General features: G+C 40.5%; 2 protein-coding genes across 2 annotated transcripts; one reads left to right on the top strand and one right to left on the bottom strand.

The window, feature by feature from the left end:
- The first annotated feature begins 4,312 nt into the window (after window positions 1–4,312).
- On the top strand, window positions 4,313–8,950 carry LOC5574933 (mitochondrial ribonuclease P protein 1 homolog). The gene is made up of 2 exons (XM_001661681.2): window positions 4,313–4,988; window positions 8,190–8,950. The coding sequence occupies exons 1-2, from the start codon at window positions 4,432–4,434 to the stop codon at window positions 8,866–8,868; spliced, it is 1,236 nt and encodes a 411-aa protein (XP_001661731.2). The 5' UTR covers window positions 4,313–4,431; the 3' UTR covers window positions 8,869–8,950.
- Window positions 8,870–24,836, bottom strand: LOC5574925 (ATP-dependent RNA helicase DHX8). The gene is made up of 4 exons (XM_021842186.1): window positions 24,620–24,836; window positions 22,160–24,522; window positions 15,085–16,238; window positions 8,870–9,185 (listed from the first exon to the last, which is right to left on the bottom strand). The coding sequence occupies exons 1-4, from the start codon at window positions 24,711–24,713 to the stop codon at window positions 8,963–8,965; spliced, it is 3,834 nt and encodes a 1,277-aa protein (XP_021697878.1). The 5' UTR covers window positions 24,714–24,836; the 3' UTR covers window positions 8,870–8,962.

Raw genomic sequence — 24,836 nt, 5'->3', positions numbered from 1 at the left:
TACCTGGTCCCAGCACCGAAGAATCGCCCGTGCCTGCCGTCGCGCTCCCACCGCAATCAGAAAGATCAGCTGTAGAGCAGCAAGGATTGAGGCGCAGCGGTCGGGAGCGCCAACCCACAGGCAAGTATACAGATTTTGTTTGTCTTAGTTCGACTTCTGGTTCCGATGATCTTACAGAACCAATTGAGGCGTTTCCCGGTCAAGCACAACCCGGATCAACTGATGACCCGATCAGCTACGCGGAGGTTCTACAACGGTCGGATCGAAATCAATGGCTGGAAGCTATGCGAGAGGAACTAGAGGCGCTGGACAAGAACGAGACGTGGGAGCTGACAGAATTACCAAAGGGCAAGAAGGCGATACGAAACAAGTGGATCTTCAAAACAAAGTACGGGTCCGACGGAAATGTGGATCGATTCAAGGCTCGATTGGTGGTGAAGGGCTGTTCCCAACGTTATGGTTTCGATTACGAGGAGGTGTACGCGCCAGTGGTTCGTTACTCAACAATAAGATACCTCATGGCCCTAGCAGTGGAACACGATTTGGAGATAGAACAAATGGACGCCGTAACCGCTTTCCTTCAAGGGAAGTTGAAAGAAGAGGAAATCTACATGGATCAACCTGAAGGCTTCATCAAGGATCCATCGAAGGTGTGCAAGTTGAAAAAGGCACTATACGGTTTGAAGCAATCAAGCCGCATATGGAATCTTCAACTAGACGAAGCATTGCGAGAATTTGGTTTGCAGCGGTCGGAAATTGATCCCTGTTTGTACTTCAAGAAAGAAGGCGGACGAATGATGTTTGTGACAATATATGTGGACGATTTTCTCCTGTTCACAAATGATCAAGCTTTGAAGAAGAAATTGAAGGCATTTCTGAATAGTCACTTCAAGATGAAGGATTTGGGAGAAGCGAAGCTGTGCCTAGGACTCCGGATAACACGCGACCGGAAGAACGGAAAGCTCTGGCTGGATCAGAAGCAGTACCTGAAAGATGTTTTGGAACGATTTAGCATGGCAAACTGTAATTCTGTATCAACCCCGGCTGATCCTTCAGCAAAATTGGACAAGACGATGTGCCCATCTGACCCAGAAGAAGTACGAGAGATGCAGACGGTTCCTTACAAAGAAGCGGTAGGTTCCCTGATGTACGCGGCGTACGCTACAAGGCCGGATATAGCGTTTGCTGTGAATACGGTGAGCAAGTTCAGTAACAACCCTGGACGTCGACACTGGGAGGCGGTGAAACGCATAATACGGTACCTGAAGGGGACAATGGACCATCGTTTGCAGTTTTCGAAGCAGAGCAATCCGGATTTGACAGGTTACTCGGATGCGGATTGGGGAGGAGATGCGGAAGAGCGAAAATCAACCAATATATTGCGCTATCGAGGACGGCGCAGGAAGCACTCTGGTGGCAGCAGCTACTCAACCAGCTGGACGATCAACAGGTGGTGCCGATCATGTGCGACAACCAGTCGGCGATCTGTGTAGCGAAAAACCAAGGCTTCAACCCGCAGACGAAACATATTGTGATTCGTTACCATTTTGTCCGAGACACGCTCAATCGAGGAGAAGTTACATTGGATTACGTTCCCACGAAGCAGCAACCGGCAGATGGACTAACAAAACCTTTAACTAAGCAGAATCACGAACAGTTCAAGAAGATGCTTGGTATCGTATCGTAGGTTAAGGAGGAGTGTTGCGAGTAAATCAATTGTAGTAACCTACGACACTTCAATACTAGCAACGGTTAGACCTAGCAACGATTGTTTAGTTGATGTAATTAGAAAATAAATGTTCATTACCTCTTCAGACTACAGCCAATACAGACGTGTTTTTCTACAACTCTCAACTAAATCTTACCATGGGGGGAGGGGGGGTTGAAAAATCCCGAAAATTGTCTTACGTAATTAATGGATCGCCCCCTAGTAGTCGATTTTAGTGTTCTTCCAGTGCGCCCTGAAGTGGCCAAAGTGCAACATTTTTTGGAGAACGATTCAAAGCTCCAATATGCGGATATCAAGAGCATACAGTTACATCACTTACGTAACTGTGTGCTTATTGAAATGAAATCCCATGAAATCGTCATTCGCTACCAATCAGATCACAATTGGAAACGAACGATGCTTTGTGGAGACATAAAGTTTCGGATTCCCATCTACGTGGATTGTGATGCGGTGACGGTTCGAGTCCATGACCTCCAACCGTCAGTGAGCCACGTCCAAATCGCCGATCATATGCTTAAGTATGGAGAGGTGATTTCCATCAGTAATGAAAGGTGGAAGCACTATTTTCCCGGACTATCGAATGGGGTGCGAGTCTTGAGGATGAATTTACTTCGACATATTCCTTCGGTCATTACCATTGGAAATGAGACAACAATGGTCTCTTACATCAACCAGCCTAAATCCTGCCACTCATGCGGCCAAACGCCTCATCCCGGCAGGAAATGTCCGGTTTCCACATCAGCAACAACATTCCAAACCAGCAACATCATCGAAATCTTCCGACGGGTTGTTTACGCAGGATGATTTCCCACCGATAAACGATGATCATCAAATATCACCAACTCTTGCTTGCGTGGACGGACCAGATGAAGCAAACCAAAAGAACAACGACGAATGGACTGATGATGATAATACAGAGACGTCAGAAGCATAAACCGGATACCGCAAATCATAGTTGTCATGCTCTATTGTGCCTTTTACCATTCATTCGGGTGTATACTTTTAATTAACACGTTAAGTCGAGTCCTTTATTAAAATTGTTTGTTCGCTTACGAATCTTATTGATATGATCCACCATATCACGGCCACATCCCACTAACGCGTCGTAACAGTGGCGACTCGGGTGCGCGAGTTTTGTTTCGTTTTCGCGAAGTTAAAAGTGCATATTTCCACAGTTAACTCACACACGGCAATAATTTCTTGTTAGTCTTGTAAAATTATAGTAATCCTTCCTAACGTAAACAACAATATTCGGGTTTCACGAGTTTTGGCCGGGTTTTGCGACTGAATTATTTTTTACGGTTTGAGTTGATTGAGTTGATTTCGCATCAAAATCTCAAGCGTGAGATTTACGAAAGAGAGCGTATTGATTGACATTTTAGAGCGAGTCTATCAACAATGCTGAGAGCTTACTATGCCAATGACCATTTTTGCATGTGAATGGATCAATGCACGAGTTCACTATTTCTCGATTACTTTTTCAAATCGACGTAAGTAACTTTCATACGGTTTTGAGAAAACTAATTGAGAAGAATCACAACCTGTCTTCTAAAACTTTTAAAATGAATCACCTTTTTAACATTTTTTCGCCGTGTACATCGCTCAAATTTTGCATACAATCAGATCACGTTCAAAAACTAGGTAGTTTCTATTATTTTCAACAAAAATAATTATAACAAAATGATAAGCCGTTTCATACAGTTACTTTCAACGTTTTTCTACCAGTGTAAAATCGGCTCAAGTAGTGTTTTGTTTTGAATCGTGGTTAAGTCACTTTGTCTCTCTATACAGCGGGGCGGCGAAAGTAGTGGTTAGGTTGCGAAAGTTGAAAATCTTACTTTCGTCGTTTTGTAAATCCGGAAATTAAACGTTCTAAAAGTGAAAAATCTAGTCGGGTAGGAGCGGAACATGTGGAATTTCGCCTGCGACACACGTAGGATCAATAAAGTAAGTTCATTCACTTTTTTGACTTGAGACTATTTGAACAAGTTTTCGAGATTTGACGTTTGAGCGGTGCCGTGTTATTTATGTAGCCATGGTAACGAGTGAATCCGGCACCGCTCAAACGTCAAATTAGTGAACTCGTGCATCGGTCCATAGCGTGTGGCAAGTACGAAGATACTCTATGCCATGGGAAGTCGAGAAAATTTTAAACCCGAAACGATCCGACCGATGGGATTCGAACCCACGACTCTCAGCTTGGTCTTGCTGAATAGCTGCGCGTGTACCGCTACGGCCATCTGTGTATGAACCATATTATTGGATTGCAAAGAAAATAATATTTTCTTAACTTAAGCGCTCGCACCGGCAATTTTCAGCAGATCAGAAATGCGTAATATTATGTCATGTCTGTAGTCGAAATCAAATTGTTGTAAATTATTTATGTCAAATGTACCAGTAATGTGGTGGGATGTAGCGTAAACATAGTAAATTGGTCTGTAATTGCATGGTAGTTTCAAGAATGGGCGTAGTCAGCTAAAATAGTAATTTTTACCACAGATTTTTTTTCCGTGTAGGTATACTACCGACGATAAGCTTTCTGAAGGGCATTATCGCTCTATGCAAGTTTCACTGTAAACGTCAAATCCACCGCATGATGAACGTAAACAAACTAAACGCGTTGTAAAATGCTTGAAAAGTTTTAAAATTGTTTTAAAATTTTCTGTTTTTTTGCAAAGCCTATTAAGTAAGAATTATTAAAAATGCTACGAAGGTTACTAGTGGCACGAAGTGCACTATGTTCGTCAGTGAAACTATTAAACGCAGCTCCAGTACGAAACACGCCTAGTCAAAGTATAACACCAATCGATGTGTTCTGGCGCAGAAGTTACGCAAATTTGCCGAACAACCAGGAATCCCATCCTATAGCTGCTGAGGAGCAGCCTGAAGGAGACCAAAACGGGCCATCGATCGACGTGGACAAGAAACGCAAGATTCTGGAGCTGGAGATGGAAGTGATGCGCCAGGAGGGTCGCAAAGTCCCGACGCCGGCGAAAATCAAGGAAGAGAACTGGAACCATTTGCTGCAACTGCGGTCCCGGAATCAGCGCCGACAGTACTATCTGTACCTGTGGAACACCGAAATGGTGAAGGAGAGTCAGCGAATTAAGAAGGAGCAGAGGCGAGTTGAAATCGCCAAGCGGAAGGAAGAACTGACACAGGAGAATGCGGAAAATGACCACCTGATTTATGGACTGTTTCACAATACGATGTTCCTGCGGGTGTACGAATCGACGATGGACCATTGGCATAATAATAAGTAAGAATTACAATTTATTTCAGTTAAGGGGTAATCTGCCCATAAATGCATGCCAGTCCCATGTTTGCTGGATTTCCTATTCACATGGGACAATTATGCGTTTATGGGCAGTCCCAGGTTTGGTAGCGGATCTCTTTTCGGAAACTTGGTCCCTATTTTGAGGCAAGTCTATTGTTAATGTTTTTTCTGAGATTTCTCTCGAAAAAGCTTCAGGAATTCTAATAATTTCTCCAGAGATTTCTTATGGAATGCTTTTAGGGACTACTGTAGAGATCCATCCAGGAATTCCTCCAGTGATTTTTCAAAAGATGCTGAGAGGAATTTCTCTTTACTTTCAGAAATTTCTACAGGGATTATACCGATAATTTTATTAGTGACTATCCCATGATTTCTTGTAGAGATTTTTCTACTACTTTTCCCGACGATTTCTTCAGGTTTTATAGTAGATCTTTCAATGGTTTCTACCTGGGAGGGAGGCACTGATACTACACATGAAATATAGAACAACGTTTGTTTGAACTGCAAGATAATTCCAGCTTGCCAACAACAATCAAGGCAGGCTTGGGGAAAATCGCTAGTTTTCTTTTGTTGTGTACTTTCGATCTTTCCTGACAAACATGGAAAAAGGGCCACAGTTTTCTCTGCACTAAATATGAAGTTTTATTGGAAAAAGTGAAACAATGCGTTTTTCATACTTTATATTCAATCATATTGAAAGGTGCTCACGTGACATTACTTACATTGTGTGCATGAATTGATTTTCATTCGATTTTTGTCACTTTTGATGAAATGCGAAAATGTGTTTTAATCAGTTACGCGCTTTTTCCATGTTAGTCCAATGTTTGAGATCTGGGCTCACAGTGACAGTTCGTGACAGCGGAATCCCGGCTCACTATGACGTACAGAAATTTTGTATTGGTTTCTCCCTCCCAGGTTTCTACATGAGTTTGGATGTTAATATCTCTAAAATTGTTTTACGTATTTAATGTACAGGCCCTCATATGCTAAGGTAAAACTTACCCTACAAGCCGGGCTGAAACACTTACACTTACAAGTCAGAGTGTCTACTCGTTTACTGAAATGAAATTCTCTGATATTTCCAGGTCTTAAAAAATAATTCCAGGTTTAAGCAAACTCTTAAATACTAATGATTATCGAATTATTAATTTTGAATGAATTTGAATTCATTTCTAACAGTAGGTCTTAAATGGCTTCAAAACACTTGTACAAAAAACAATGATTTCTTTAGTTCTTTAGTGATTATTTCCCAAGGTATTCTCCATACAATTTCGTTTTAGAAACCTCAAGAATACAATATGGATTTTTCGAAAGAGAACCACAGAAAACACCTCAGAGATTTCATTAGGAATTCCCCCAAAGATTCTCCAACAAAGTCTTAAATCCTCCAGACTTTTATGCAATGATTCTTCCATCGTTTCCTGTTGGGCACTCTGAAAAATACCCGTTTAGAACATCTAAAAAACAGTATCTTCTCCAGAAAGCACCTCTGGGTCTTTCTTAGAATCTCCTAAAAAATTGTTTTTCAGGATATCTTTAATATTTCAACTTGAAATTTCTCTATGGATACTTTCTGGATGTACCCTAGAGGTTCCTTCTAAGATTTTTTGAGAAATGACTCCAGTAATTCTTTGAGATATTTCCCAAGTAAGTCTCCGAATATTTTTTTCAGGCATTTTTAAAAGAATATCTCCAAAGAAAGTTCTTGATTTTTTTTTTCAGAAATTATTTAATAAATCTTTGATAATCACCTGGACGAGTAATATTTTAGAAGAAAACCTAAACCTAGCTTGTGTAAGGTTTAAAGTACATAACTCTTGATGATCAAGGATTCCTGAAAGAACTCCTGGACACTTGAGGAAGTTTTCCTAGATCAATTGTTAAGATATTGAAAACAAAAATCAATCGAATAGCTTATCCCGTAAGATTTTCTGAATTCTAATTCCTTGAATAACATCGGAAGGAATTCCCAAAGAAGTTTGTATAAGAATGATCGGAATAATTACTGGAAAATTTGCAGTGGTGTTAACTGGTGTGGAACCTTGATTGAAATTTAGAAGATTCCAAGGGTATTTTATTCGAGAATGGAAAACGTTTGGATGAAATGCTGAAGAAAATCCTAGAAAAAAAATCTATATGAGCATTATGATGTATCGACGATCGAGTTTATTGTGAAATCCTTCCTTCCTAATAGATTTCCTCAATTAACCCTTTGAGAAACTGTTGGAGCGATTCCTGGAAGTAACCATGGATGAAATCTAAAGGAATTCACATGAAAAAGCGTAGGAATTCTTGTGGGGTTCTTTTGTAAAATATCTAAGCGAATTTCTTCAAAACTATGGAATAAATATTTGTGGGTTTTCTTGAAGAAATTTCTGCATAGTTTGGGATAGTTTTCGGAAAAATAAATCAAATAAATAAATGAAGAAATTACGGGAGCACAATCTGGAGAAATTCCTTTAAGCATCCTCCGAAAAGTAGCTGGATGAATTTCTGAGATAATTGGTAGAGAGAATTCTATAAAAAAACATCTTTGAAAGTATCCCAGACCAAATCTCTTGGAATTACTGGGATATTTCTTGAAGCTTTTCATCGAGAGATTTAAGAAAAAAAAATCTAGATGAGCCTGTTGAATAATCGCATTATAGTCTCTGAATGTTACTGTGTATAATTTTGCATCAGGATTAACTGCAATATAATGAATATAGTGACTTTAGAGACCTTTTTGTTCAAAACAGAGACTTCAGAGATTTTCCTTCAAAAATAGAAACTTTTTCAAGAGTTGCACTGAAATAGACACAAAGTATCTTAAAAGAGACCTGCTACCAACTCTGCAAAGGACATTCAATGTTTTTTTTTTGTATTTCATTAGAATTTCTTTGAAAAATAGGAATGCTTAAAATACATTCTGCGAGCGGGCTCTAAACAGCTAGTCTGGTCTGACGAAAAAGGTCTATTCTGAAGTTCCATTAAAAATTATTCATTTTACTAGTGTACCTATGCGTCAATATTTTACATTAAGAGTGTTTGATCCTTTGCTCGCGTCGGTTGCTCCTGTGGGGGCGGGTGATGTGAGCAGGATCAATCGTGTTGCGCGTCGCTCGCGTGGCATGAATAAATAGTGGCCCCTGGGGGATAGCTTGCAAGATACAATAATACTAATCAATTGTATTTTACTTTCAGATTAATTCAAGCGATGCAGTTCGGACAAAATCTGGTGATTGATTGCTCCTACGATGATTACATGAATGATAAGGAGATGCGCAATACTGCCAAACAGCTGACGCTCTGCTTCGCCTTGAACCGAATGCACAATGAGCCATTCAATGTTCACCACTGCAATGCAAATTTCCAGAAAACCACCATGAAGAATTTGCAGAAAAGCTTAGTGCAAATCCACGACACCGCCTTTCCGTTCAACATTACCGAGAAGAGCTACCTGGATTTGTTTCCTAAAGAGAAGCTGGTGTATTTGACGCCCCACTGCAAGAATGACCTGGAAGAGTTCAATCCGGACGATATCTACATTGTGGGTGCCATGGTGGACAAATCTTCCCAGGAGGCAGTCTCGCTGGGGAAGGCCAAGAAACAGGGTTTGCGGATGGCGCGGTTGCCACTGGATAGGTACTTCCAGTTCAAAAGCGGCAAATCGTTGACCATCGACCAGATGCTGCAGATTTTGCTGGAACTGAAAACGTCGAATAATTTTGAAAAGGCGCTCCGGCACGTTCCTAGGCGGAAAATTGTGCCCATGGACGAACAGCAGTTAGAGCTCCAAAAGCGACTCAAAGAGAAGAACCAGCTGAACAAGTTTAAATTTAGTATGGGTAAATTTTCGGATCGAAAATATAAGAAGCGATGAGGAGGTTTGGAGCACAGAGTGGGTCATGTTGTATTTAGGATGCTAAAACTGTAATAAAATAGTTGGTTTAGACTACATAGAACACGGATTGCGTTTAATTTCGTCTCCTTCGGGTTCGGCTGATACGCCAAGCATTCGGTTCTTCGTACTTGTTGTAGAGCGGTTCCAGTCGTTGGTTCTTCTTGAACTTGCTCAACTTGGTTGGGTCGGAGAAGCGGAAGAAAGCGGGCGCAAACTCGACCAGCCACTTGGGATCGATCGTTGTCACCTCGCGCATGTATTCCTTGGTGGTTTGCACCAATTCGTGGTAGACGACCCTGTGGATTAAGAATCATTAATTAAAATCAAACGTTCAATGCCAACGGGAATATTTTGAGTGGTCAGAAACAAAGCGATATAAGTGACAAAACCTAGATTTTTAAATAATAATCTTTTGAAGCAATTGAAAAAGCATGGAATTATCATAGCAACCAAAAGTTTGGATAAAAGGGCATTGTTAACGCACATGAGAGCGTCTGTTGGTTTGGATCACTTGCCGAGTGGTACTTCTTCATGGCAGAACAGAATCGAGAATTCGTGTCTAACTGGGATTTATTGCACTACACTGAGAACAGCGTTGCGGTTGAAAATACTATATCATAGGGTTAAATTAAATACACAACGCCACTTGATTTGTGCAGACTAAATTCGCATTTATTTAGAATATTTTGTGCATTCAATTTTACCATGGCACCATTTGTATAGTAAAAATTACTATATCATGGTTAAAAACTTGCAGCAGACCAGAATCGAACCGAGGATCTGGCGATTGTCAAGCGCGAACGCTAGCCGCTCGGCTATCGACGCGGTTGGATTGAGAGGGAACGAAACGCAAATAAAAAGCGTTCATGATAGCTCAATCGTGGTTGGAATAGTAAATTTAAAAACACGTTCATGGTTCTCATTACTGCAACGCTTGTTTCAGTGTACGAACGGTTTCTTCAATGCAAACTACACTGATATATTGTGGTTCAAACTGTATTGGCACAAGCTGTTACTGAGCTTGAACTAACGAAGGTTTATTCTGACTTAATACTGGTTCTAACTGCGCGCGTTCTTACACTGAAACAAGCGTTGCAGTAATGAGAACCATGAACGTGTTTTTAAATTTACTATTCCAACCACGATTGAGCTATCATGAACGCTTTTTATTTGCGTTTCGTTCCCTCTCAATCCAACCGCGTCGATAGCCGAGCGGCTAGCGTTCGCGCTTGACAATCGCCAGATCCTCGGTTCGATTCTGGTCTGCTGCAAGTTTTTAACCATGATATAGTAATTTTTACTATACAAATGGTGCCATGGTAAAATTGAATGCACAAAATATTCTAAATAAATGCGAATTTAGTCTGCACAAATCAAGTGGCGTTGTGTATTTAATTTAACCCTATGATATAGTATTTTCAACCGCAACGCTGTTCTCAGTGTACTATAAATCACTTGTCGTACGAAATCTCAACACTGAAACAAGCGTTGCAGTAATGAGAACCATGAACGTGTTTTTAAATTTACTATTCCAACCACGATTGAGCTATCATGAACGCTTTTTATTTGCGTTTCGTTCCCTCTCAATCCAACCGCGTCGATAGCCGAGCGGCTAGCGTTCGCGCTTGACAATCGCCAGATCCTCGGTTCGATTCTGGTCTGCTGCAAGTTTTTAACCATGATATAGTAATTTTTACTATACAAATGGTGCCATGGTAAAATTGAATGCACAAAATATTCTAAATAAATGCGAATTTAGTCTGCACAAATCAAGTGGCGTTGTGTATTTAATTTAACCCTATGATATAGTATTTTCAACCGCAACGCTGTTCTCAGTGAAGGACTATTATCTGAGTCTAGGGTAACGGTCGTATTTTGGACCCCCTAAGGAAGGGATTTTAGTTTATTGCCACAATCAATTAATTGCACAGCGTAACCAAGTCAAAGAACATGCTAAAATGTAGAGAAAAACTTCCTCTACGATAGAGAAACTTAAAAGTAGATGGAGTACCGTGTACCTTTTAATTCCGCTCCTAAATGCTTATCTTTGACAGATAAGCATTTAGGAGCGGAATTAAAAGGTACACGGTACTCCATCTACTTTTAAGTTTCTCTATTTGAGATTCTGCTCAGAGGATTCGAACATTCATTAAAGAGTTCCTCTACGAGATAAAAATTCCCATACGGTCATGTAGGATCCACAAAACGTCGAAAATAATCAAATTTTGAAGCACTGTTTTTCATCATTTTGGACCCTCAAAGTATATATTTTGGACCCTCGGCATTTTTTATCGTTTGACGACAAAGTCCACGACACTGGTTGTATAATATGCTTGCCCATAGTATAATCATTCGATTGCCAATGGAAAACCGAAGAAATTTAGTTCAGAAATTTGAAAAAAGTTTTTGTTTACATTTGAAAAAAGTCTGACGGCTTCAATTTCTGTGTGTAACGTGTTGAAACGGTTGCATGGATGAACCGATTGAATTAAATTAATTTAAGATAAAATAAACACATTTTCTATGTACAAACGGTTGGTGCAAGTGCGGAATAGTCCTATCTTTCCAAATGGTATGCAATTTGAGTTGGTCTATCGATTTAAACTGGGAAATTTGCAGGAAAATGGCCCAGGGGGTCCAAAATATATTGGTTACCCTATCTACTATGGTGGTGGTTTTATACCGTAAAGTGCCCTAATTCAGCGCATTGCCTAATTCCGCGCATTTCATATTTACATATGGAAATACACATCAATACGGCAGCAACTTTTAACGCCATTTGATGCTACTTTGATTTAGAATAAGTTTGAATCACAAATAAAAGCAAATCGAGCAGTTTTTCGCGGCGTAAAAAAAATAATCAGTGGAGGCCCGTCTGAGTAGACGCCATTTTTTCAATTTCCTTAGCGTTCGTGCTAAGACTGTAGGACACAAACAAACGTGATTTCTATATTGAAAATGTTTTATTATTTATGCAATTTTCTATGAAACTACTTGCTACAGTGTGTTTCATGATGCTTCTATGAAATCTTATCAAATATTAGCATAATTATTGAGATTTATCCCAAAAAGTATTGCGCGGCATCATGGCACGTCATTTTTCATAAGTCCCTAATAAGCCATTTTACGAAGCCTGGTCAAATGACAGGAGACCTGGGATTTTTCAATCATCGGCGACAGTTTCCGCGATGATGATGGTTGATGACTGTGCGCATTTCTAGCGTAGCTTTTCATCCAGGCGAAAACTTAAATGGAGAAAAATTATTAAAATATTTCTGATCACAAAAGTGCTTTTTTATGTGCAATATGGGTAACAAAGAGGTAGCTGATACAATAACTAGGTGTAATGTTGCAGTAACGAACATTTTTGGATCTCATTTTTGTCATTTTCTCCATGTCCTCGTTTGGTAAGATGAGGCGTTATTGAAAATCACGCTGGATTTAATCCCAGGTCTCCTGTCAATTGACGCCGTTGCGGCGATCAGCTGTTCCGAAACGTCTCGTAAAATGGCTCATACCGCGCACTGCTATTTACAGAACAACAAACAAGTTAAACATGCTATATTGGTCTTCACAGCTGAATATTTATCTGTGGAAGTATTTTCATGCATAAATACGTTTCGCAAACAACCGGAATATCGGGAAAGCCCACTTACAGGGAAACTAGCGGCCGTTCAGAAACCACGTGGTCATTCATGGTGGGAGGAAAAGTTTGTCCAAAACCAAGATCCATAAACATTTGTTATTGTATATGAACAGTGCAGAATAAGCCATTTTACGAAGCCTGGTCAAATGACAGGAGACCTGGGATTTTTCAATCATCGGCGTCAGTTTTCGCGATGATGATGGTTGATGACTGTGCGCATTTCTAGCGTAGCTTTTCATCCAGGCGAAAACTTAAATGGAGAAAAATTATTAAAATATTTCTGATCACAAAAGTGCTTTTTTATGTGCAATATGGGTAACAAAGAGGTAGCTGATACAATAACTAGGTGTAATGTTGCAGTAACGAACATTTTTAGATTTCATTTTTGTCATTTTCTCCATGTCCTCGTTTGGTAAGATGAGACGTTATTGAAAATCACGCTGGATTTAATCCCAGGTCTCCTGTCAATTGACGCCGTTGCGGCGATCAGCTGTTCCGAAACGTCTCGTAAAATGGCTCATACAAATATACCGCCGTGCGGGGTGACATTGGTCCTAGGGGGTGACTTTGACCGCCCTTTTCGATGCATCTCTTGACTAGCACGGGAGGCAAAAAACTAATCCATGGCCATCCAGTGGCTATTTATAATGTATTCTTGAAGCTTGCGCCGTTTTCATTATTCTGGTTTAAGTTTGCTGTAAAAATCTTGGCCCAAAGTCACCCTTATGGACCAATGTCACCCCGCACGACGGTACAGACTTAAATTATTTTACAGGAATCCGTGAAATTCAACGTAATCTCAACAGCTGAAATAAATTAACGGAGTACGGTAAATTTTTACAGTTTTCGGTAAAATTTCACCGCAATCCGTTAAATTTCCACGGAATTGTGGTGTTTTATTTTACCGAACTGATCAGCTTTACGAGTTGTGATTACGGTGAAATTCACGGATTACGGTAAAATAATTTAAGTGTGTAGAGGTAGTCGGGGCGGTTTCGCCAAACTGCATATTTTTTTAAATTTCTTCTGGAATAACATGCAACCCCAAAGCTGACAAGGAAAAGGAAAAAATATCAACGTCTCCGCTGTCGCGAAACGTCCAAATGCTGAAAAATTGAAAAGTATTGTATTCAAAATAAACTGTTATAAAAACCTCAGTGTTCGGAGCAGTTTTTCCAAAGTTGCTGATAAATCTAAACACAAGACTATATATACTGCTTCGCGACTAAAAATGGGTGAACCAACGTGCGAAGTTCGAATTTTGACCAACTTCGCCGCGTCGCGAGTCACTTCGCTATAGTGCGCATCTATGCCCTCCGCCGTGTCCATTATGCGCACTATTGAGAATCGAGTTGCGACGCGGCAAAGTTGGTCAAAACTCGAACTTCGCACGTTGGTTCACCCATTTTTAGTCGCGAAGCAGTATAGTTATTTCAAATGTCTGCAACTTTTTCTGGCATAAAATTTCACTTCAAAGGCTTTTTATGTTTCGGTGTGATGCAATCGCAATTGCATAGAGTGCTTCGTGAAGCCCAAGCAGGACAGTTCGGTTTTGCGTCGTCCGATAGATTTTGCTCACGGTTTCGCGCGTGTTTTCGTCGCCGGAGATTTTCTTTTTTTTTACGCTTATCGTTATTTTATACAATCCGATGACCCTGGAGGGATCAGTTTTGCTTTTTACTGGCTATTGAGCAAAAATATTAATGCACAATCGACAAGCATTTCGCGAAATACTATGTAAAGCATGTAAACTATAAATAAACTCTTGTTTTCTCTTTTGATTGCCGGCATTCAAAAGATTAAATTGAAAACAATTAAACAACAAATGTTTATGGTCTATCGCCAGCTTTCTAGGCGAATCCTGACAATATACCTTCCCCAACATCCAACTCCGTAGCACTTATTATGGTGTCGCTGAGTCGGTGGCCTCCCATTAAGTAAGTGCTACATCATCATTTCCTTCCCCTATCCCAAGTTACGGTAAAGATGGGCGTGGCCGGGAATAGTGATATTCATGATTTTAGCATTCTTGTTTATGATTTGGACAAGGTATACTCCCCTGCCTTGTTCCTGAAAGTAGTCAGGATGAGATTATTAAGAAGAAACATGAATGTGCGAGTATCCAATCTACGTTAGCGTTAGTTAGCGTAGTTACGGTATACTTCGTAGATTGGATACTAGCAACATTCATGTTTCTTCTTAATAATCTCATCCTGACTACTTTCAGAACAAGGCAGGGGAGTATACCTTGTCCAAATCATAAACAAGAATGCTAAAATCATGAATATCACTTTTACCAAAACGAATCCTTTCCCATATCCAAATTCCTAGTTTTTTCTTGTGGAAGTGCAGATGACTCATCGGCTTCTATAAAGCAAGCTACACGTCAACATTTCCCTCCCATCCCAAAATGGATTACCTGCTTTGCTCATGTCCACAGTTGATCAGCAGAAGTTTTCTCATTTAATTTTGTTTTAGACAGCAATCAATTCGGTCACTTACACCCCTTCGCTTCTAATACCCTCATTTAAATCCACTTCAATACTTACCACTCTGGTTGTCGATTGAAGAGCGCACTGGACGGGTGGATGTAAACCACCTGCGAATCTACCAGCGTACGATACCCCTCCTGAGGGTCCTTTTTGGCGGCGTTCCGGAAGAAACCGGAACAAATGGTCTTCTGGACCCGTACCGTGTTCTTCCCGGCGGATACCACGTCCAACTTGTGCCGGTCCATGATGCCCAACAGTTGCTTCCGCACATCCTGGGCCCGCTTGAGGGTTCGGATCTGAACAAAGTTTTCATAGCACCACGCGTTGGAGAATTTGTTGTTCTTCCAGCTGTTGTACACCGCCAGCAGCGTCAAATGGTCTCCCTCGATTTGATTGAACTTGGCCTTCTTCTGATCGGCTAGGGCTTGCTTGTCCTTTGGCCGGTAGAACACGTTCTGTACCGAAAGCATGGATACGATTGTGAGGATTTCGTCAGAACATTGCAACGCTACGGACATAATGAGCATTTTGGACAGATTGGGTTCCAGAGGGAATTCGGCCATGCGGCGACCCAATCGCGTCAGAAGCCCTTCATTGTCCAGTGCCGACAGAGAATGAAGCTGCTCCAAAGCCATCACCAACGATTCGACGGGTGGAGCATCCATGAAGTCAAAATGTAACAAATCGTTTATTCCCATTGTTTTGAGCTGGAGTACTGTGGTTGCCAGATTGGTTCGCTGGATTTCGGGTACTGGAGTTGGCAGCATTTCATCCCGATAGGCGCGCTCAGTGTACAAGCGGTAGGCTTTACCCGGACCAGTTCTTCCGGCACGTCCGGCTCTCTGTTTGGCGGCCGCTTGAGAAATCGGTGTGACTACCAGGGAATCCATTCCGGTTTTGGAATTGTACACTTTCTGTTTGACGAAGCCGGGATCTACCACGTAGTAGATACCGTCAATGGTGAGGGATGTTTCGGCAATGTTGGTGGCAATGACCACCTTTCGACTGCCAGGTGGAGCCGGATCGAAGATACGCGTTTGCATTTCGGAGGGCAGGGCAGAGTATACGGGGAGAATGATCAGTTCTGGAACGTCCGGACCGAGTGACTTCATTCGCTCGTATAGAATCTCACAGGCTGTGTCAATCTCTTCCTGACCAGTGAGGAAAAGTAGGATATCGCCCGGGGGTTCACGAAGATGGATTTGCATGACCTGGAAAAATTGAATTGGAATGGTTATATAAACTTTGTCAGTAAGTATGAAAACGATTGCACATTTGAATTGTCAAGTCCTTTAGCATATTTCCCATATTCCAGCCTAAGGAATTATACTGTTGTAATGTTTTGATGTCTACATGTACACGACGAACACGTGTCCGAACTTTCTATCTAAAGAATAGGGAGTTGTGGATTCGTTCCCCACCGGAGCACAGGGTTTCTTTTCGCAATTTCAATTTCAATTTGTACACGCAGAGAATTAACAGCTATTCAAAACAATAAATAATTTTGTTGTTCTCAATCAACTTTTTCAATTTGTTGTAATAAAAAAAATGTGTTGAAACAACAATGATTTTTATCAGAAAAAAACAAAAATATTGTTGGATTTACTAGGTACATTCCTAACTAAAATTTTTTTGAAGCAACAAAACAAAAACTTTATTTCAAATGAAAATATATTTGTTTCAATTTCCTTCATTATTGATATTAATTATTATGCATTAGCATAAAAGCTGTCTCGCCATTTTGTTGCTCAGTAGAAACGATGAAAAAGTGAATAATTCTGATAAGCATACTCAACTAGGGTTGTCATGTCTATTACGGCTTAACCAGCCGACGGTGTTTTGAAAATACCTGAAGGTCGTAGACACAAAAGTCAATTTGGACAAATTGAGTTGTAAGATTGTGAAAAATAATAGAATCGTTCTGGTGGGCTTCGATCCCACGACTCCCAATACGCTAGACTGGGCGCGTTAACCAACTACGCCACAGAACGGGTAACGATTCTGCAGCGCAATCGGCCAATGTTGGCTTATGAGTAGTGTGGCACAAACAAGGCAACAGTGCGACGCTAAAAATAAAATCTCTCACTGTTGTTCGTAGGCACGCTTAGGAGAGTCGAATTGGGCATCTCAGAGAGCCGAAGGAGGTGTAGGGTTGTGAAGGAGAAAATGGGGTCGTGACGGACTTTGGTTTCAGGTTGGCCGATTGCGCTGCAGAATCGTTACCCGTTCTGTGGCGTAGTTGGTTAACGCGCCCAGTCTAGCGTATTGGGAGTCGTGGGATCGAAGCCCACCAGAACGATTCTATTATTTTTCACAATCTTACAACTCAATTTGTCCAAATTGACTTTTGTGTCTACGACCTTCAGGTATTTTCAAAACACCGTCGGCTGGTTAAGCCGTAATAGACATGACAACCCTAGTTGAGTAAATTTGAGCGGCGATCTCTCTATCGCAAAAGGGGTCGATATGACGAGATACGACCACGTCGAAAGCCGGACCCATACTAACCATCTCATTGAGCCAATGTTGGCTTATGAGTAGTGTGGCACAAACAAGGCAACAGTGCGACGCTAAAAATAAAATCTCTCACTGTTGTTCGTAGGCACGCTTAGGAGAGTCGAATTGGGCATCTCAGAGAGCCGAAGGAGGTGTAGGGTTGTGAAGGAGAAAATGGGGTCGTGACGGACTTTGGTTTCAGGTTGGCCGATTGCGCTGCAGAATCGTTACCCGTTCTGTGGCGTAGTTGGTTAACGCGCCCAGTCTAGCGTATTGGGAGTCGTGGGATCGAAGCCCACCAGAACGATTCTATTATTTTTCACAATCTTACAACTCAATTTGTCCAAATTGACTTTTGTGTCTACGACCTTCTGATAAGCATGTTAAATTCTTGTGAAGTACATGGCGTGGCTAAAATTTTGTTCAAGAAGTTCGAGTCAACGGTTTTTTAGTAACAGTTTAGGAGTACTAGAAATCACATCCAGAGCTATTTTTGGTAAGTTTTAACCAATTTTTCTACAAATCTAATTCTACTAATGAATTTCGCAATATTGCAGTCAAATCCACGAGCTGATGATTGTATCCTGTCTCTTTGTTGCGGAACGGATAAGGATCATTCTCGAGGTTAAATGATTATGACGCATGTTCCATATACTTCTACAAAACAAAAATAAAGTAGACGTTTCGAAGCGATTATCGTTGTTTATTGTTTATTTCCTAAAAAGAAAAAAAAAAGTTTAAGGCTACATCAACAAAAATGCGTTTTTATTCCAAATAAGAACATTATCACTTTGTTTCAATGCAAAACATTTGTTGTTTCAAAAGAAAAAAAGTTGAAACAAAAAATAAATTTGTTGCACCGCATTTAACGCATCTGTCAAACTCAACCATTTTTGTTTTTGAATCAAATTGAGAGTTGTAATTGAAACAATAAAAGACAACTATAAGCCGGCAAATAATACAGATATATTGTTGTAATGATGCAGAATACATTTGATATCAAAATTGTTTTCTCTGCGTGTACATTTTACACATGTTCGTCGTGTACATTTAGACATCAAAACGTATGACAACGATGCTAAAACATTTCCTAGAAACCATTGCCATTCCATTCCGTTCCCAAAAAATAGAAATCAGATTTAAAATATTCTTACTCAAAACTTGCTATTCTAAATTCCAGAAATATTTCAAAAGACGTATTAATCAAATAAAAAAATCTTGAAGAGAACAGCACAATTGGATGCAAACTTTTAGATTTATTGGTACTTACGAATGCATTATATGTTATTTTTTTACAGAATGATGTATTTTGGGCTAATAGCTACTGAATACCTTTAAAAAAGGAATTTTAGAGACCTTATACTTGAAAATAGAGACCGAACGGGAGCCAAACAATAAAAGACCCTACAGCATAGATGAACACATTGTAAGTGAAATTGCAAAGAAGAGTATATTCACTACATATCATATTTCGCCAAAATGTACAATGCAGTACACTCACTCCTTTTCAACACCTGGATACGTGCTTAGAAGTGTATTTATTTTATAATAGTCCTTCATACTTACAAAAGTGCTCCGGTACAAAACAAGGTTCCTCCGCTATAATTGAATATCAAACAATACAATCAGGTAATTTTCTCGATTCCCAGGGCATAGAGTATCTTCGTACCTGCCACACGATATACACATGCAAAAATGGTCAATCGGCAAAGAAAGCTCTCAGTAATAGCTGTGGAAGTGCCCATAAGAACACTAATCTGAGAAGCAGGCTTTGTCCCAGTTGGGACGTAACGCCAGAAAGAAGAAGAAGAAGAACAAGTGTGACCGCTCGCATTTTTCAAGATGTTTTTTCCAGAAATTTTAGCAGAAACTAAAGCAGGTAGGAAGCCGGATAGCCCCCGAAATTTCTCTATGGATTCCAGTATGTGTTTCATGAGAAATTTTATTAAAGATTTTATCAAAAATTTGCCAAGGAAATCCAGGTGTCCATGTAGTGATTATTCAAGTGATTTTGTCTAAGATTTCCGTGTTGGACATTATCAAGAACTCAAGCAAAAATTTTTCCAGGTATATTTTCTTCACCGATTCCTTAACATTTCCTCCAGCATTGTCATTCAATTTTTAAAAAATTCAACCAAGAATTTGTTTTAGCATACCTTTAGAAGTTACTCCTGAAATTTACGATTTTCTCCAGTTCGTCTTCCGTCTAAAAAAACATTGAAAATGTGGTATTTTTCTTAACCTTACTTAAGTTTAAAATATATCCGTTTAAAAATTGGTCGGGGTTCTGCTAAACCGCACCATGGTCCATTTTTTCCCAAATTGAGTTTTTTACACCAGAGGACTCAAATAATCATACCCTTTCTACCATAAAAATATCGAGTAATTTGAACAGTCGTTTGCGATCTTAGATCATAATATTTTTCTGGAAGGACATGTGAAACTGTAATTTTGTTCAGCCAGAGTGAACCATAAACCAGCGCACCTCATCAGAGGGAATTCATTGATATAAAGTAAGATTTTTTTTCAATTTCCTTCTATAACCTTACAATTTATCAATTCCAAGCAACTCATAGAAACAGAGGCCAGTGAAATTGAGCAGCAATTGACTAATTAAAATTAAATATTGTTTCAGTGTCGTTGATCTATTTTCTTTCAAATTCTATCCAGCCACACCGCACTAAATACTGTTTATCTGAAAATCACATATTAACATGAAGTAAAGACACTGACATGCCAGAAATTACTTACATTTGCTTGTTACATAATATGTTAATTAGTCCACACATGAGCCGTAATGAAATTACGAATTAATTTAATCTGATACTGTGTGAACAACTGAGTTGTACTTGGTGCGCTTTAGTTGTTCAGAAAATAGCGTTATCGCCATCAAACCCAGTCAGACAGAGTGCACATGGCTTGTTCCAAGTTTATCACCCTTCATTCAAGAAGTGAATATGACTTAACGTTAGCACACTAGATTACCACACAAAAGACACGAGTTCGAACCCGATTGTTTTTTTTCTGATGTTTTATCCGATGGTAAATGGAAATCAATCAACTTTTAGATTCTGTGGTTATTTTTATATTCCAGTAAAACATCAGCATGTTGATGTACAGCTGAAATGATGGTCATTCCTGGTGTACACTTCACGCATTGAACTGTGAACTTGGTCAGCAAATGTGCATCAAATGGGAACAACGTGGTGCGCTTTGGCAGAACAAATTCATGGTTTTCTTCGATCGCCTCAATTTTGAAACACATCACTACTGTTGTCTCATTAGAACCTATGTATGAACGCGACCTTGATTCAATACATATTTCTGTGAAAATGGATAACCCGATTAATCATAAATATGGAAAGCGTAAAAGAGCCGTTACATTAATTGTCCACATAGATCCACAACACAACAGCATGCCTTTTGAATAACAATCGCAATCAAAGTACATAAACATTTGTGACATGGATTCCAATATGCATGGTGATGATGAACATCATTTTTCTCCAATTTTACTTGTGTTGTTGAAAACTACGAAACACGTCCAACCATACCGAACCAAGAACCATATTTTTCGATTTTCGTTCAGCCAGAGTGAATTAAGTGCTTCATATTTTTAAATAAAATCCAATTACATCTAAAATTGATGATGATTTACTTGTATATTCGATCTCGGGTTACTTATAGGACACTGTTTATCGTATGTTAACGATAAAAAATTACAATATGTAGTCCGCGATCAATTAGTTCACGATAAGACTTCAAAGTCAAATATCTCGGAATAAAGTTTCTGGCACTTGGTGCGGTTTAGCAGAACCCCGAGCAATTGTCCAAATGTAGTCAACTACATCTGATCAACATGAAGTACTTGAGCAATCATCTAGCATATTAAAAATTAGTTTTGAATGTTTCATGTTTGATTTTTATTGGTTTACGAATATGGAATTGGGTCATTTTTGAACACAAATTCAATACTTTTTCATTATTTCAAAGATAAAAGTAAATGAACACTGTTTATGATTACAGAACAATCGATGACACTTATGACCTTCATTATTGATGAAGTATATCGAAATTCATCGATCATTTAATTGTTTTAGTGAACAGTGCCCCGTACGAAAATAAGTTTGAGTACTGTAAATTTCTGAAGGAACTGGTCGAATCTATTGAGTTCCTGAACAAAGAAACAAAGGAACAAAGTTCCTAAAAGATTTCCTGAATCAAATGCTGGAAGAATGTTGGTGCAATCCTAGAGGTAAATAATATTTATTAAATATAGAAATGGTTTAGAAATAACTGAAAAATCGGCATTGGAACTCTTTGAGAAATTCTTGTAAGTGTTCTTGGAGAACAGTTTAACGATATTTTATTTTTTTCAAAAAATCTGAAATCGAGAATAACATCTTGAAATTTTTAAGTAATCTCTGTGTAAATTCTTGGTTAGGTATTTAGGTATTAGAATTCATTCCACGGAGATGAAAAATAGTAACTTTAGGAGACCGTTTTGGTTAAAAGAGACTTTGGAAACTTTACATAAAAATAGGGCAAATCTCTAAATAGAGCCCCGGCAAATTAAATCCTGGGGAATGGTTTACTGTTGAAAGTTATAGAATTATAATACAAAAAGGAAGCTTACCGTAATCAGCGAAGCATCCAGATAGTCCGTCTCGGGTTCCTTGGTGTACAGCATCTCGACCGGGAAAGTTCGACCCGGAATCGTAAAAATGGGAGCCTCGAAGAAGTACTGCGAAAACTTAACGGCATCCAACGTGGCCGATGTGACGATTAGTTTCAGTTCCGGTCTTCGCTGCACCGCTTGCTTCAACAGTCCGAACAGCACATCCGTGTGGATTGTCCTTTCGTGAGCTTCGTCCAACATAATCACCGAGTAGGACTTCAAATCCAAATCCACCAGACACTCACGCAGCAACATACCGTCCGTCATGTACTTGATGACCGTCTCCTGACTGGTGCAGTCCTCGAAACGGATCGTATAACCAACTTCCTGCCCTAGTCGACAACCGTACTCTTCAGCTACGCGTTTGGCCACCGACATGGCAGCAACACGACGAGGCTGCGTACAACCAATCTTACCACGCGCAATGAAACCACATTCGGCCAAGTACTGTGTGATTTGTGTGGTTTTACCCGAACCGGTCTCTCCAATGACAATCAAAATTTGATTGTCTGTCACAGCTTTGATCAAATCGTCTCGCAGTTTGTAGATGGGAAGGGATTGACGCTGTTCCACCAAGCTCATATCCGTCTTTTTACCGTACGAAGATTTCTTCCCGCCAATGATAGCCTTCTTCCATTCTGGGACATCCTGCATGGTCATTCCGACGCCACGGACATTCGCTGCCAGGTTGCGAGTGTCCTCTTCTGGCAGCGGATCAATCCAGTTCTTGTTCATATTGGCAGGAACCGAATCCATCTCCTGTTCTCGCTGAAGCATTTTCTGCTCTCGTCGCTCCTTCGCCAAAGCCGATTGCATCATAGCTGCTTGCGCCAGAGAACCATCCGGATTTTTAACTATCCTAACTGGGGATAAATCGTGTAGTGCTCTGCCGTGCCCTTGCAAGAACGGAGGCTCATCTTCAACTATTTCAATCTCGATGTCCGCCTCACTGTCTTCGTCCTTAGGAAGCAGACCTGTTTCCTCGTCAAAATCAGGCATTTCACTGCGATCGATCACTCCAGAGGAAATCATTTGCTTGATTTCCCAACGTTCGGGGCTGGAAATACGAGTCACCTTCTTGCGCGACGTTTCTTCCATAGATTCAACGTTGTCCTGTAAATTGAGCATTGACGGAACATTCATCGGTCGATCCGGATTCCTATTGGCCATATCGCTGTTTTCTTGAAGGTGAGCATGCGACAATGGGTTCAAATCTTGCCCTGTCTGCTGATCAACATCTTTCATACAAAGGGAAATTTTCTGCCCAGCGATGGAAATTACTTTCACTTTCACGTTATCATTGCGATTGACCACATCCGTTACGTTATTCACTCGGCCCTCGGACGACAGCTGCGAAATGTGAACCAAACCCTCCTTCTTCCGGCGGAAGCTGGTCAATTGAACAAAGCATCCGAACGCCACTATATTCACCACTCTTCCATCGTAAATCTTTCCTGGCTCTGGCTCTTCCGGCATCGGTGGCGGTCTACGTTCGAATTCCCTAGAACCACTCCTTTGCCTTCGATGTCGATCTCTTGATCTGCTACGACTTCTCTTGGATCGACGATCCCTTTCGTAATCTCTGCTTCTACTCCTGCGTCTTCGCTCTTTATCTCTGGATCTGGATCTATGACGGGATCTTGACCTCCTCCTTCGATCGCGGTCCCTAGAACGACTCCTTTTCCTCTCCGCTTCCCTTGACCTACTTCGCTTCCTATCCCTAGATTTGCTTCTCTTCCTATCCCTTGATCTGCTCCTTTTCCTATCCTTAGACCTACTTCTCTTCCTGTCCCTCGATCTGCTTCGCTTTCTATCCTTCGAACGACTCCTCCTGTCCCTACGTTTCACTTCCTTTTCATCTTTCGACGACGACGACGGTGCCAAATTTTCAAGCTCGGCAAACATATTCTCAACCTCCTGTTGCTCGCGAGACTTCTTGGATTCCTTCTTGTCAGAGGACGTAGACGGAGCCATACTTTCCAATTCTGCAAACATATCATCCACCTCACTCGAACCTCCCACTTTGCCCTTCCCCGCTTTATCATCCTCCTCCTCCTCCTCAGAGGCATCCGATTCGTACCCTTTCTTGGAATTCGGAATCGCCAAGCCGGGAAACTTCACCGCCAATCCTCCCACCCGATCGTCTTTCTCGAAAGCGGAAGCGCTGCTGCTGCCCTTGCCCTTGGGTGGCTTCATCAGCTGGATTATTCGCAGCAGATTCGATGTGAAGGATTCGGCAAACTCGGCCCCATTCTCCGCAAGCACTCGCTTGAACGCTTCCAGTGAGGGATTTTTTTCCGCCAAATCGATGATAAACTCGGCTGAAAATCACAAAATTTGAAAAAAAAAAAAGATTTCGAAGTCAGTATGGTGGCGGAGCGCTGGCTGGATACCATTCACAATTCAATCAATACTCACCCAGATCTTTGTCGTTCAACCCCAAATGGTTTTCCACCTCGGTGCAAATCTTTGACACCAGAGAAAGGTGCTCAAGCTGTTCTAGTTCATCCATGTTTTCCTGGATGGGATTAGACAAATTTTCCACCAAAACACAGGAAAACGTAGAACGACATTCGTTTTCCAGCACACGAATTTGTTTACCCCGAGATTGAGATGACTGTTTTGACAGATCTTC

This window comes from Aedes aegypti, chromosome 2 (assembly GCF_002204515.2).
Source record: "Aedes aegypti strain LVP_AGWG chromosome 2, AaegL5.0 Primary Assembly, whole genome shotgun sequence".
Taxonomy (NCBI): Eukaryota; Metazoa; Arthropoda; class Insecta; order Diptera; family Culicidae; genus Aedes; species Aedes aegypti.
Note: the sequence above shows the minus strand (reverse complement) of the source record. Positions and strands in the feature narration are given on the sequence as shown.